Source organism: Protopterus annectens, chromosome 5.part0, assembly GCF_019279795.1.
Source record: "Protopterus annectens isolate FY-2018-M chromosome 5.part0, PAN1.0, whole genome shotgun sequence".
Lineage (NCBI taxonomy): Eukaryota > Metazoa > Chordata > Ceratodontiformes > Protopteridae > Protopterus > Protopterus annectens.
The window spans coordinates 924,191,023-924,205,139 of NC_056735.1; the positions used below are offsets into that span (position 1 = coordinate 924,191,023).

Below are 14,117 nucleotides of genomic sequence, written 5' to 3' on the forward strand. Positions count from 1 at the left end.
GCTGAAGTGATACTCTGACCATGTATGTAAAAATGGGAAAAAGAAGCTCAGGATAGAAGGATGCATATGTATATATATATATATATATATATATATATATATATATATATATATCTATATATATATCTATATATATATATATATGTGTCTACCTGATAACACCGACACGCCAAAACACTGACAACAAAATAACCGACATGAAAACACCGAAAAAAAACCATTCAAAAACATGAAACTTCACATGCCCGACAAACCAAAATCCCGACAAACAACAAAACAAATATCTTTCCCAAAAAGCACACACATAACACAAGCACACCAAAAACCTTACAAACCTACACTAAACCTTACATACACAACTATCTATGCACTAACCTTAACCCAAACCCTAACCCTAAGGTCCATCACTATCGCACACATACCTTACCCGCACCCTAACCCTAACTCACTTAATCTGCCCCTAACCCTCAAGTCCATCACTATCGCACACTTACCTTACCCGCACCCTAACTCACTTAACCCACCCCTTAACCTAACACCCTGATCCTAACGTCAATCCCTATCATACACTTACCTTAACATGTCAGTGTTCTCATCGTAGGGATTCTCAGCTGTCGGTCTTCTCCGTTGTCGATCTTGCGGTGTCGGTGTTCTCGTTGTCGGCGTTCTGCGATGTCGGCGTTTTCAGGTAGAGCCATATAAATATATATATATGTGCACATACATTACAATCAGTGTTTTAGAAACTTTGTAAACTAGACCCCAAAATAAGAACTGTGTTTCAGACTTTGTGATCAACAGACATCTTAACCTATCAACATATTCATTGTCAGAATTTTCTGATTAGTCACATTATTGAAAAGTGTCATTGGTATTCTGCAGAAAAAAAAACTTAATAATGCTACCAATTTCAATTTTTTGTGTAGTCATACAGGCAATCTCTTTTTTTTCTGAAGTCATTGAAATAATTGCACTTGAGCATGTAATTAAGCTGTTGAATAAATTAAAACAATCAGAGCTTCTGGTATAGAATTGATACCTAGATTGATAGTGCAGTCAATTTCATTAGTGCAGTTAGTATTACAAATGGCAGTGCTTTTCTCTGTGTGTGTGTGTGTGTGTGTGTGTGTGTGTGTGTGTGTGTGTGTGTGTGTGTGTGTGTGTGTGTGTGTGTGTGTGTGTGTGTGTGTGTGTGTGTGTGTGTGTGTGTGTATGTGTTAATTTCTTAGACTTTTCCATGGATCTTAATTGTCCCATGTAACCTCCTCCTTTAAACCTTAGAAATTCCAGATTGCCTAAAAATGTAACTAAATGGTTCTGAACTGTCTTCTTATGAGTAGTGTAAAAGTTTACCTACATTTTTTTAATCATTCTTTTATAATCTTACTGCATTAAATTTGTGTTCTTCTAGGCTTCCATTCTATACATCTCAACTGCCCAGATTTTGGCCTCATATTTTGTGGTCTGTTCCCCATAAACTCTATAATTTTCCACATTTTTGTGGCAAATCGGTGAGGATCAAAGTCACAAAATAATGACAGGCTGTGATGATTCGAGGTACTGCCAGCCATGCCAGGAAAAGTAGGGCAGTGGATGTATGACTTGTGCCAGCACAGCTAGCTGGCATTTTGTAAATAATTATATGTCATTTGTATATCAAACTGATTTGTACAGATGCTTCTGCTGAAAATGAATGTGTGAGGTTTGCTTGTGTTAAAATGTATCAACAGTGTACCCTGCTGGATTGAAAAGAAATGTACATGTGTTATTGTAACCGAGTTAAATGTATATATTTTAATAGAGGATAGCGGGACAGCAGAGGTTAACCAGCTAGCTTACTTTTAGAAAAATAATGGAAATGGAAATGAGGTGTTAAACCATTAAAATAGCACACCACAGTGCTGAATAGGACCAAAGATGGTGGGTCTGGTAGAAGCCTTTGTTCATTAGCTCAGTAAAAGAAAGGAAGCCCCAGGGACATTTAGATGTGTATGTTAGCCGTCTATAGTAAATTCCTGTCTCAGCTTCAAAGGAGGATACTGTGAGAACCTAAAGTCAGGTGACCAGATGAGGTCATTCTGCAAGCCATCTTGGATATTATATTTTACAGGGAGTAATCTCTGAGTATTGAGTATTCTGCTTTGGGGAGCCTGACTAGAAAGACTGCTCACATATTTAATTGTGCCTTGCTCTATTAAGTAAGTTATTAGGGAATAGTAATTGTCAAATGATTCAACCAGGAATATAGTGAAGCTTAGTTTAGAGATTTGTATAAGTATGCCCATCAATGTTATTTTCAATATTTCCAGTGATTTGAACTGTGTGGTTTATGATAAATATATATTCAGCATTTTCTTGGTCTTCTATTATTTATTATTAAATATATTTAAAACTTTTATTGTGGCTGGTCCTTGTAGAAAGTATTTAACATTTGAGAGTGCTTATATTTAATTGGTGACAATGTGTGTGGGCCGCTCCAGAAGGCCTAGCTGTCTTGATTAACTACTACCATTTGTATTAATATTAATATTACTCAGCATAATTGGACACCCTTTAAGGGCCTTAGAGTAGCTGATTATGGAGTGCCTGGTGGAGGTGATATCTACCTTATAGTCTGGGCAGAAGGGGACACAGCAGGTTAATCTGTGCCAGCCTTTCCCAGGTCAGTGTATGTTAAAAATCAAATCTCACAATGTGTGTGTATCAGCTACCTAGAGCAGGTATACCAAGAATTGTGCTTACAGAGAGTGTGTTGGAGGTCCTGGCTTGGACACTTGGCTGAGGACCTAACTCTACAGCTGTACCAGTGCAGAGTCTTATTGGGGACTTGGAGGGAGGCAGGTAGAGATATCCAGACCCCAGAATGAGTGTGTTCCCTGTGTGCTTTTAAGGGAAATTGTAGTTGATGCAGAGAGGTCTGCACCTGGAAATACTGAGTTTATCAATTTGTATTCCAAGTGCACGCCCCTGTCCAGTATCACTGGTGAGGATTCAGACTCCCTGGTTCCTGGCCCAGAGTGGGAGCGTCACAGAGGGTTCTGAGTTTCAGACTTTATATCATTCAGAAAATGCATGGTAACACAAGACCTTTCATTCTAGCAACTTTCTAAGTTTATAAGACCAATATGTAAAAGTTGCCCCTATTTTTGAGGTTTGCCCCCCCCCGCCCCATTATTTATGGCTTTGTCCAGATTTTTTTTTGCTAAGAGGTTGAGAACTAATCTATATATATGTTTCTTCCTCATTAACAGTCATCCTAGTATCTACTTTGCTGCCTAATTCTTATTGCAGTTGACAAAGTGGCCCTTTTATATTGTGTAACTTTTTTTTTCAATCAGTTCTTTTACTGAAGCTTTATTTTATGGCTCTGTTCTGAAGAAATGTCATGAAAGGTTGAAAAGGTCTTTGCATTTTAGTTAATAAACATCTAATTTCACTTTGCCCTCTTCAACACCTCTGTAAAGTAGTTTGAAAAAATGTGAACTCAGAAATGCAAAAATACTGCCACAGCAGTGCTGTGATGGTGACTGTACGAAGTAGCAATAGCAATCCTGACTAACATATGATTGCATAAAGCCTGCTAAGCTTTGTATTGTAGTTCACATTTTCTCCATTGTCCTCAAGAATATTCTATGTCTTTATGCAGTTATTTACTGTTTTCACCCACAACAGGAAGTCCAAGGCAATTCCATTGTTAATACAGCTACAAAATCTGTGCCCTGGTGTTTACAGTTAGAATTAAAGACAGAACATGTATTACTAACAGTGGAATGTACTCCTAACAGTATAATAAGTAAACAATTACTAAGGGGTTTACTGGGGACAAAGTATGCATTTCACCTTAAACTCGGGTGTCATCATAAATTCCTCAGAGGACACTGAGATCCTTCAAGAGGGTTTTTCCAAAGCAAATAGCTGGTGTCACAACCATGGACTAGAATTAATCCCAAGAAATGTATAATACTTTCCTTCAGCAAGCATTATTTTCCTTGTAACTGTCACATTGACAACACACTCCTGAAAGTTGATCCCATAGTTAGGGCTCTGGTTGCCTATTTTGGCAATAAACTGTCCTTTGATCACAATGTGTCCACTATTGCAAGGAAGACTTTTTTATCACACAGCTTATATATGTAGGTGTAACATCCAGGGCTCTAATCATTCCACTGTTCTCGGCTCTCATTAGGCCAATTTTTGAATATAATACCCTTTTCGGTTTGTGCTTGTCCAACCATTTGTCACAACTAGAACAACCGTGATGCTTTCTCACTTAAAAAGTTAACAGCATTAGTCATAAAAGCTATGCAGACCATCTCAAACCTTTGTCTGTCTTCTTGGTGTCATATAGGTTAGTAATAGACAACCTGTACCTTTTATGTAGAACATCAACGGTCCCTATCTTGTGAAATCTATTACACATTCAGAACTTCAGTGGTGGTGTAAACAATCAAAAGATATAAATATGTTTTGCATCATAAACAGGACATGTCAGAGGAATAAGTATCCATCACAGAGAATATTTATGGAACCACCTTCCACTTCGCATAAAGCAAGGTAATTCTCTTACTCTATTCATACATATACTGTAACGCTCAAAACTGGAAGGAATGATGAGACCCAGGTAATGTATTCAGCCAGTAATACTTTTTTACAGTTTAATAGTATGCATCCTTTTCATGTAAAAAACAAATTAGTGAAAATTCAAACTACGCAAATTAAGTAGCTTACAGCTTAAGAAGATCTTATTAATACCTTATTGGAATCATTACATGAAAGGTTTATAGATATATATATAGGTAATTACTAGGCCTGCTGCCTTTGTAACAAAAAGTTCAAGAAGTAATGGATGGTAAGGTTAAGGAGAAGGTGGGGTATGAAAATAGTAAATTACATAAACGGCAATTCAAAGCGCGGAGACTGAATCAATGTAATGGTGTAGGAAGCGCTTCACCATTACATTGATTCAGTCTCCGTGCTTTGAATTGGCGTTTATGTGACTTACTTGGTTTGTCTTCATAATGTGTATTGGGTATGAAAACAGGGTTGATTAGGTAGCATCTATGCAGCTTACATATTCAGCCCACAGTAGGGGTATTGAAATATTATGAGTAATGACTGGAAGATTTTATCAGTTCATCTCAGTTCATCCCAAAGTTTTTTCTATATCAGGGAGTAAACCTTATTGTATTAATATTTATTGTAGCTACATTGCTGAGGGTCCTACCTTTTTTTTGTGAAGCTGCATAAACTACATATAAAGTTATAGACTGGTATAATTGCAACAATGAATATGTGGTGAATATTAAAGTATGAAATACCGTAATTATTTTTATGGTGGTAAAACTAATAAAAAGTTAAAATATATGAACATAATTATGCAATATGAATAAAATGAGACCAGTGCATAATACTAACACACAAAAGTTGTGCAGCATTTAAAAGTTTGTTTTCTCAAGCAACAGATATAGCAAGCAGTAGATTTGGGGGTGGTGATTTAGAATATATAGAGATATAATGGCAAATAAGATTATAGAGAAATAAATTACCCAGTTTTAATGGGATGGTTAGTTTAAAACAGCATTTAAAAGGAAAAGAGCAATAGACAATGAAATATTATTTTTGAATGTGTGTTATGTACTAAGCACTTTATTATTTTTTGTATGTCTATTTTTTAAAATGTGTATGTAAACAAGCCATGTGATTTTGTTGTGTCAGTTTTCTTTAGTATATAAGCTTTGTATTTATTGTGTTCAAGCAGTCTGTTGAGATCTTCTGTGCAAGACAAAAACAAGTGCTTAATTGTATTTGAAGCAAAGGATTGATTACTTTACCTGGGCAGTATATATTTTTTTGTTTTTCAAATAAGGCAAGGCATAAGCTTTGTTGTTTCTATTCAAGCGTAATTTGGATGACTGGATGGGAAACCCATAAATTCATCCTTGGTTTAGCACTCTTGTCCGTCATGAATAGGGGCAGCAAATAAGTGTTCCAACAAACCCTTGCTCTGCCCAACTCTGTGTTACATAAACAAAATGGTTAAAAACCACCATTGAAATGTAAGGCGAGGCTTCTTAAGATCCTCACAGTTTGATAGCCTAGTAAGTATCTATGAACCTTAGAAGCATAAACACTGGCATATGTTACAGTTATTGTAGATAGCATCAAACATTGTAGGCAATATCTTATTGGCCATCTCACATTTTAGCAAATACATAGAGGAAAGAGATTTCTCAAAGTTGAAGACCCAACAACCTGGAATTACCTCCTCACAGAAATTGGAAATGAGCAAGCTCATAAGGATTTTTCCAAAAAGCTGAAAAAACATATTCTAGAAGAAAGCACTTGCAATTGCTTTAATGACAAAAAACTACAAGTGTTACTGGTTACCACAATGCTGCTTAGAACTGCTTCTATGTCAAGTCAATTTTTCTCTTAGGAAAATAGCTCTCGCTATTAAAAAAAGTGAAACTTATAAAAAGTTGTACACACTATAAATATTACCGCACCTTGAATTGATCCAATTTTCCTGTTACTTTTTTACCTATCTTAATATGTTTACTTAAACTAGGACATCAGTGGAGCTCAGTACAGTGCTGAAAAGGGTCAGTTTACCAGTCTACCTGCCTGATTATCAAATTGCAGTACACGATGTAAAACAAAATAAAAGCAGCATGTACAAACAGCTGAACATTCTAATCAAACAATATTACAGGCAACATGAAAACACTTTGTGGAACCAGTACTTAACAGTGAAAGTGTTTACAATTAAAAAAAAAAATCTATCTATATATATATATATATATATATATATATATATATATATATATAAAAATATATACATATATATATTTTATATGTATATATATATATATATATATATATATATATATATATATATATATATATAAATATTTTAAACAGTATATATATATATAATATATATATATATATATATATATATATATATATATATATATAATATATATATATATATATATATATATATATGTGTATATATATATATATATATATATATGTATCTATATATATATATATATATATATATGTATATAGGTTTACTATTGAAACCTTGAATCTGCATAGGTCGACCGGTTACATAGTTGACCCAAAGTCCTGAATCCACAACAGCAATTAGCCATGTTGAAACTGAATACATTGACGCCCATAGTTCAATGTATTCGACATAGCAGGAGGTGACATCAGTCACCCATGCTATGCACCTTATGGTACCATGACATTCCATAGTCAACGGTATATTACTTTACTATTTTGAAGGGGAAGCCCCCTGCACCCCCCACACCCCCTGCAAATTATATATACCAACTCCGAGATCACACTATCGTGAGGAAATGGGTTAATTCCCTGGTCTTCACTGAACTGTGATCTCCACTCAAAATTCTGAACTTAAATACTCAAACTACACTACCCATTCGATGTGGTGTAGTCGATGGTTTGGGTTCGCAAAACAGCCCATTGGAAAATTGTATTTTGACAGTATCATTCTTGATCGAATGGAGTTTGCAATGGTGAATGTAAGCATATATATATATATATATATATATATATATATATATATATATATATATACGTATCTCGGGTCTATATTAGATAAATGAAAGTTTATCTTACCGAATGCTGACATGATCGAAAATCCCTGAAAATGAAACTACAGTTGTGGGAGGCTGTGCTTCCCACATCCACCTCTAAATATATATTCCAACTCCAAGATCACACTACAGTGAAGAAAGGGCAAATATTCCCATCTTCACTGTACCGCGATCTCACAATTGTGGTTTCAGGTTCCGGGATTTTCGCTCATGTCAGCATTTGGTAAGATAAACATTTGTTTATCTAATATAGACCCTATATATCAATATATACAGACATATGTCTTGCTGCTGTCTGCCTCGCTACCTTAGGGTCTGATGGATCAGTAATAATCACTTTTCTTTAAATTACATTTGGTTTTATATTGTTATTGAATAAAACATTGCTTAACTTATTAACTCGTTATCCTTATAACTACGCTATATTTTTTTTTCTTCCAGGCTGATTCGCAGATTGACAAAGAATGGAAAAACTTTTATGAAGCTTCTTTAGAATATGTTTTTGAAGTTCAGCAAGTTCAAGAGAAAAAGAAGTTTGAGTTTGTTGAACCTGTAAGTTGTTTCATTTTTTTTTAATAAGTGATACAAACTGTATTTTTTGCTAGCTACATAAAAGATTACCAGACATAATCATCAAGGTCACTTCCTAGCTAAGTTCAGACTTTGGAGCATTTGTATATAAATTAGAATGTTGGTATTGCCTTTATAACACCACCATTATGTTTGCTCCTTATTTTAACATACTTAGAATGTGGTTAAGGAAGCTAAACAAGTGAAATCATTTTATAGACATAGATAATTTTGTTTTTTATTCGAGTGAAGGGTAATTTACCTTATTCCAACTAGGCAACATTTTTTTTTATTATTGATACCGTCTAGACTTGGAAATCAGCAATAGGCAGATATAATGTATGGAAGAATCACCTCAGACTTCACACCGGGTTGACAAAATGGGAGTGGTGCTTCCCATCCCCTCTAGTTCCCAGCTGCTGAATCTGTTTGCAGAAGGAATGCTGAAGTGCCTATTTTTAAGCACATTAAATCATTTATCAAATTAAAACAGTACATTTTATTTCAAGTTGTAAAAGCATCACTGTCAATTCAAGCAGAATGGACTCCTGATGTTAAAAAGTTGGTTTAACCTTGTGGTGGTGCTGCGGTAGCGTTGTCGCCTCACAGTAAGACGTTGTCCTGTTCGATTCTCAGCTAGAGTGTCTTCTGTGTGGAGACATGCATGAATGGGCGTACCTTCGTTGAAGGTTGTGCGTCAAGGCCGGCAGCTCGGCACGTAAAATCTACTGCCAATCATTAGCGGACTGGAGTTCCGCTGTGGCAACCCCTAACCAGGAAAAGCCGAAAGACACAACAACAACAACAGCAGTGATCCAATTAACATACCATGCTTGTAAGGGCAGTAAATAATTAGAAATTACTCTACAATTATTTTCCAGAAGTCACCTGCTTTGAGCAGTCAAGATGCTGTACTAATATGATTGTACTTCACTGCAGCCTTAATTGTTTGCAACTCCAGTTTACACTATGCCAGAGTACTTGTAGCAGCTCCGTGTGTCTAACGAGATATGACATATCAGAGGGGCCTGCTTATTTGATATGGCTAGACCGAAACAAGCCATAATCAAACCATAAAACATAACCTCATATTGTTGGTGCTATGATCCCAGTTATTGTCATTAGGAGAAATATATAATTATCGAACATGGGATGGGTAAAGCCAGTCTCTTATCAAATGGGACAGGTTATTTCAAGCACAAAAAGGGAAATTGTTTAGGTGTAAAATGTTCTGCAATGGCAGGTAGCCTATTACTTACCTGTAAGTCTAGAAACTGTACCTGACAATGTCGGAGGATTCATTTGTGATGTATTTAATCAAGGTCAAGCAAAAACCCAGATATGAGTAAGATGAAGTTCCTGGATATATACATGGAGCAGTAATCCAGTCTGATGGCTTCTGCTGACTTTATCAGGGAGAGGGGGGACTAAATGTATAGGTGGAAGAATACTCACTTTTGAGATAGATATGCAGTGTTTATATTTTACTTGCTCATTTAGATGGGCTTCAGACAATATTTCTGATATCCAGACTGATGTGTATAATATAGTTGAATTAATGGAGTAACATACTTGTTTTCATTAATGCAAGCACAATAAAATGAATACTTTTTAGTGCTTTAGAAATTTGAGCAAAGCTGAACAACTGACACAAACACTTGCTCTAAATTAAATACAATTACCTAGTTGTCCTTTTCCTAGACACTTTCATACTTTTTAAATTCAGCATGTGAAAGAATTTCATTGAGTTTATTAACAACCTCAAGTTGCTGTGAAATATTTAAGTTTACTGAACATCACACTCAGTCTTGTCAACCAGCTGTGATCAACACCAACATTATAAATAGTGGTACAATGTTCAATAGAAGTGCTTGCTTTTTTCTTTGCACTTTAAAGTTGTCTGATTTCTTCCCATAAATTCATTTATGCCAGTATGTGATTTTTGTGTTAAGTGCAACCTAAGGGCTATAAGATATGACAAATAGCATATACGTCTTAATTCAAGCAAAATTTCAGCCCTGCGCCTTTGGCAAAAAAATGCATTTAATCAGTATGGGTCCTTAAAGGTAACTCTGTTAAACTGATTACATGTTCTGTTAACATTCTTCCTCTTCTTAAAAATTAAATTTGGTGATTTGCCTTTCATTTTTCACTTTGCAACTTTTTTCATAATGCTTTGCAACTGGATAAAACTTGGATTCATTTATGGACATCTTTAGTCTTCATTATTTATTTTAAAAAGTTATGCAGTGCTGAGTTTATGGCAATTTATTGTAAATCTAAAAAAGAAAATATCATTTTCCCTGCTAGTTGACTTTCTCGTCCTTCCTGTCTTGCCTGTCATCATCTCACCATTAATCTTTTTTTTTTGTCTTTTTCATATGTCAAGAAATCTTTTTATTTTATGACTATCAGAGTTATTAAATACCATCTAACTCTAAAAGAGCTGAACTGGCAATGAGCTATTCTGGTCCATTGAAGTTCTGTTATTAACAAGGATAATCATTCTTTGTTAGGATTCATGTTGAATTGATGAAGTTATTTAGAGGGAGTGCTGATAGTACTAAACAGTATCACTGAAAACTACTTTCAGCAATACACAAATGAAGCGTTTTACCCCCCAACCCAACTTGAATACTTACTCTGTGCCACATAGCAGTTCCGAAAATTCAGTGAGTGACAAAAGTGTTTTTCAGTGATATTTATTCAGTCTATTGGCATTCACACAAGTCATATACTTGTCAGACTTCCCTTTGTTAATTATGGAGACCATATTAGCAACATTTTATGCTTTCACTGGATGGGTCTCCTTGTAAAAGATAAAAGTTAATTAATTATTTGTTAGTCACCTTAAAAAATAAAAGCTTATAAGCTAGCTAATCATTTTTGAAAGCAAATTGATTTGGAAGATCATGAGGATTGCTTTATTTGTTGATTGTATTATATTACAATTTCTCTGGCTGTACTTCAACATTCCAATACTACCTCTTTATTGAAACTTACTACTCACTCCAATCCGAGTTCAACTTAGGTAAACCTCATATCTACCATCTCTATTCTTGTAAGGGTATGCCTCATACATGTAATTGACCCACAGTTACAGAGGTTATACTGCTTGATTCAGTGGGTTAAATTTGTATACAATTTCTATATGTAGATAATGAAGATCATGATGTGCTTTTAGATTTTTATATCCTAATGCTTTATATATCTTAATGTATCAGTACATTTAATACTGTGTTTTTTGCTTTTTAATATCTTAATTTATAACTATATTTACTACCATATATGTTTTAATTACTTGTGGAGCTTTTATCCCCGGGCCACTGCTTTAAAAGGGCTTTGACCCAGTCGGACTAACCCGGTCAACAAATGTCAAATAAATAAAAATAAATTATTTAGTATTCAGACTTTTTTAAACACCTTTATTAAATTATCACTTGTAACACAGGCAAACACATTTATGTAAATGTAATCAAACCATATTAACAAGTTCATATTTAAAAATATTGTACACCACATATATTGTTACATGTCATGTAAGCAAAGCAACATTACATACATTTTTCAGTTCCTGTCCTCTCTTAAGCCTCATTCCTTCTGCAAAATATTTTTTCTGAATGTATTGTTTCCACAATTTCCATTATTTTTCTGTGTAATTTACTCCTACCATTTTTTAAAGATACCACTTCCTGTTCTTTTATCTATGTTACAATATTCACTACTTGAAGTATAGCTGGTGTAGATTTTATTTCCATTTTCTAGTAATTGCTTTTTTGGCAGACACCACAACAAGCCCTTACTATGTCTAGGCAATTCAGATCCTGTATCCCAGCTCAAAAAAAAATTTCCTTAGATACACTCATTTGTTTGCTCAGTATTCCTGACAGAGTACTCTGCTGGGAATGCTTAAAGTCTGCCAACTCATTACAATTTGAAAACTTATGCTCCTAGGTACCTCTTTTTTTCCTGATTACACCTCCAACATTTGCCATCCACTTGAGGAAAAATTCTTTGGAGTCTAATAAAATTATCTGAGCAAACACTTTCAGGCAGAAATCCTAAACTTTCTAGATTCTGATGCATGTTTAGGAGCCATGCATATGTCCTCCTATTGATTCTTTGAGAATTGCGTATATCAACTCTCTTCTCATTCTTCTGATTAATTTCTGTAGTTATTGTGCAATAGTTTGCATGCCCTATTAATCATCCCTTTTTTAACAGTAGCTTCTGCTCTAGATTCATTTAAAAACCCAACCAGTACAGATCTCTAATTAGGATTCTCATATTCCTTTTCTCTTTGTCTATACTCTGAAACCAATCCCTGATAGGGAAGGCAAATAGTAGCTTGGAATCCAAATGTCTTATTGGCCTCTTCCCATTTTGTTACCTTTCCCTATCTAATTATTTGCTCCCAGTGCCTTGGTTCCTTTACCAGCTTCTTCCAGTAAATTTCAACCACCTCTTGCCTATTCCCTGTACTATCAGCATAATCGCCTTTCTCCATTTCCATGTTGGCTTAGTTCTTAATATTCTTTCTGCTACTTTATTAATATAATATTCTGTATTCCTGTTGTTCTTCTTCTTAAGGAACTGTGTCCAAAATCCCATTTGTTCCTTATTTCTTGAATTACATCCCCCTACCGCTTCATTATCATATCTCTTTACACATTGAATTGTAGCTTTCTGCTTGTTTTATGTCTAGGAGCCTAAACCACATAGCTTTAATATATCCCTTCAAATCAGATAATCCTAAACCTCCTTGTTCTATTGCAATGATCGACTTATTCCACTTGACTCTTGCCCTCTTCCCCAAACAAATAAAATCCTTCAACTCATCTCCTCTGGTTGATAAAAAAAGGCCAGACCTGCGTATAAAACTAAAGCAATTAAACACATTTTTACTGCTTGTATCTTACTATCCATATCCATAGGCAAGAGCTATGTTATCTTTTTTTAAATCTCTTCTCACATATCCTTAACTGCCATAACAGAATCCTTTTTAATGTATACTACTAAATCCTTCATTTTTATCATTTTTTTATTTTTATTATTTTATTTTATTTTATTTTACATTTGTTGACCGGGATAGTCCGACTGGGTACATGTCCATTTTCAGTGGAGGCCCGGAGAGAAAAGCTCCACAATATTAAAATTAATAATAATAGTAACATTACAATAATGTTTAAAGAGAGCAAAGGAGATAGATACAATGCAAAGGTGATAGATACAGTATATCATATATAGTTCACCACAGTAGGAACACTAATACGTATGCAGAAAGTTAATAATGTGAGAGAAGAAATAGAATCAGTACACAAATTTAGAGCACATTAGGGCAACAATCGTATAGAGAAATTTTAGACTCAGCAGGCATAACTGTACATTAACATATAACACATCAGATGGTGGAGTATCTGCTTGCTGATGGTCTGCTAGCTAAGAAAAGACCATAAATGTTAAAATGAGTTTTCCCACAAGTTCCCACAAGTTTGGGTGTTGCTGAACCATTTCATGTGTAGGTCCGTAGTTTATAGCTACAGCTTTTGTTTTATCTTCATTAATTTTATATCCCAACAAAACCCGGAATTGACTCAGAATGCTCCACAGCACTGAAATGCACTTTTCTGGTTCCATCAGGTACAAAATAATCCAATCTCAAATAAAAACAACTTTTTTGAACACCATACCAATTATATCTTTAAATTTCTGAGTCCCTTGTTTTCTTTGCCAGTTCTAAATGTAATGCAAATAACAAAGGGAAAAGAGGACACCCCTATCTATTTCCTCTCTTCAGACACAGCTTATCAGACATAAACCCTCCCACTTTGATTTTTGTCTCTGATCACAAAACTATCCTTCTAATTAATCTTATTATTGTATTAGGAAATACATAAGCCTTCCACTGCCCTACTCATA

At 34.7% G+C, this 14,117-nt stretch overlaps 1 protein-coding gene across 1 annotated transcript in view; it reads left to right on the forward strand.

The window, feature by feature from the left end:
- Nucleotides 1-14,117, forward strand: part of ARHGAP42 (Rho GTPase activating protein 42) — a 1,340,395-nt gene that overhangs the window by 664,095 nt on the left and 662,183 nt on the right. Inside the window, exon 6 of the mRNA XM_044071941.1 lies at nt 8,070-8,180. Coding sequence (XP_043927876.1) covers nt 8,070-8,180 — 111 coding nt within the window. The remainder of the gene's footprint in view (nt 1-8,069; nt 8,181-14,117) is intronic.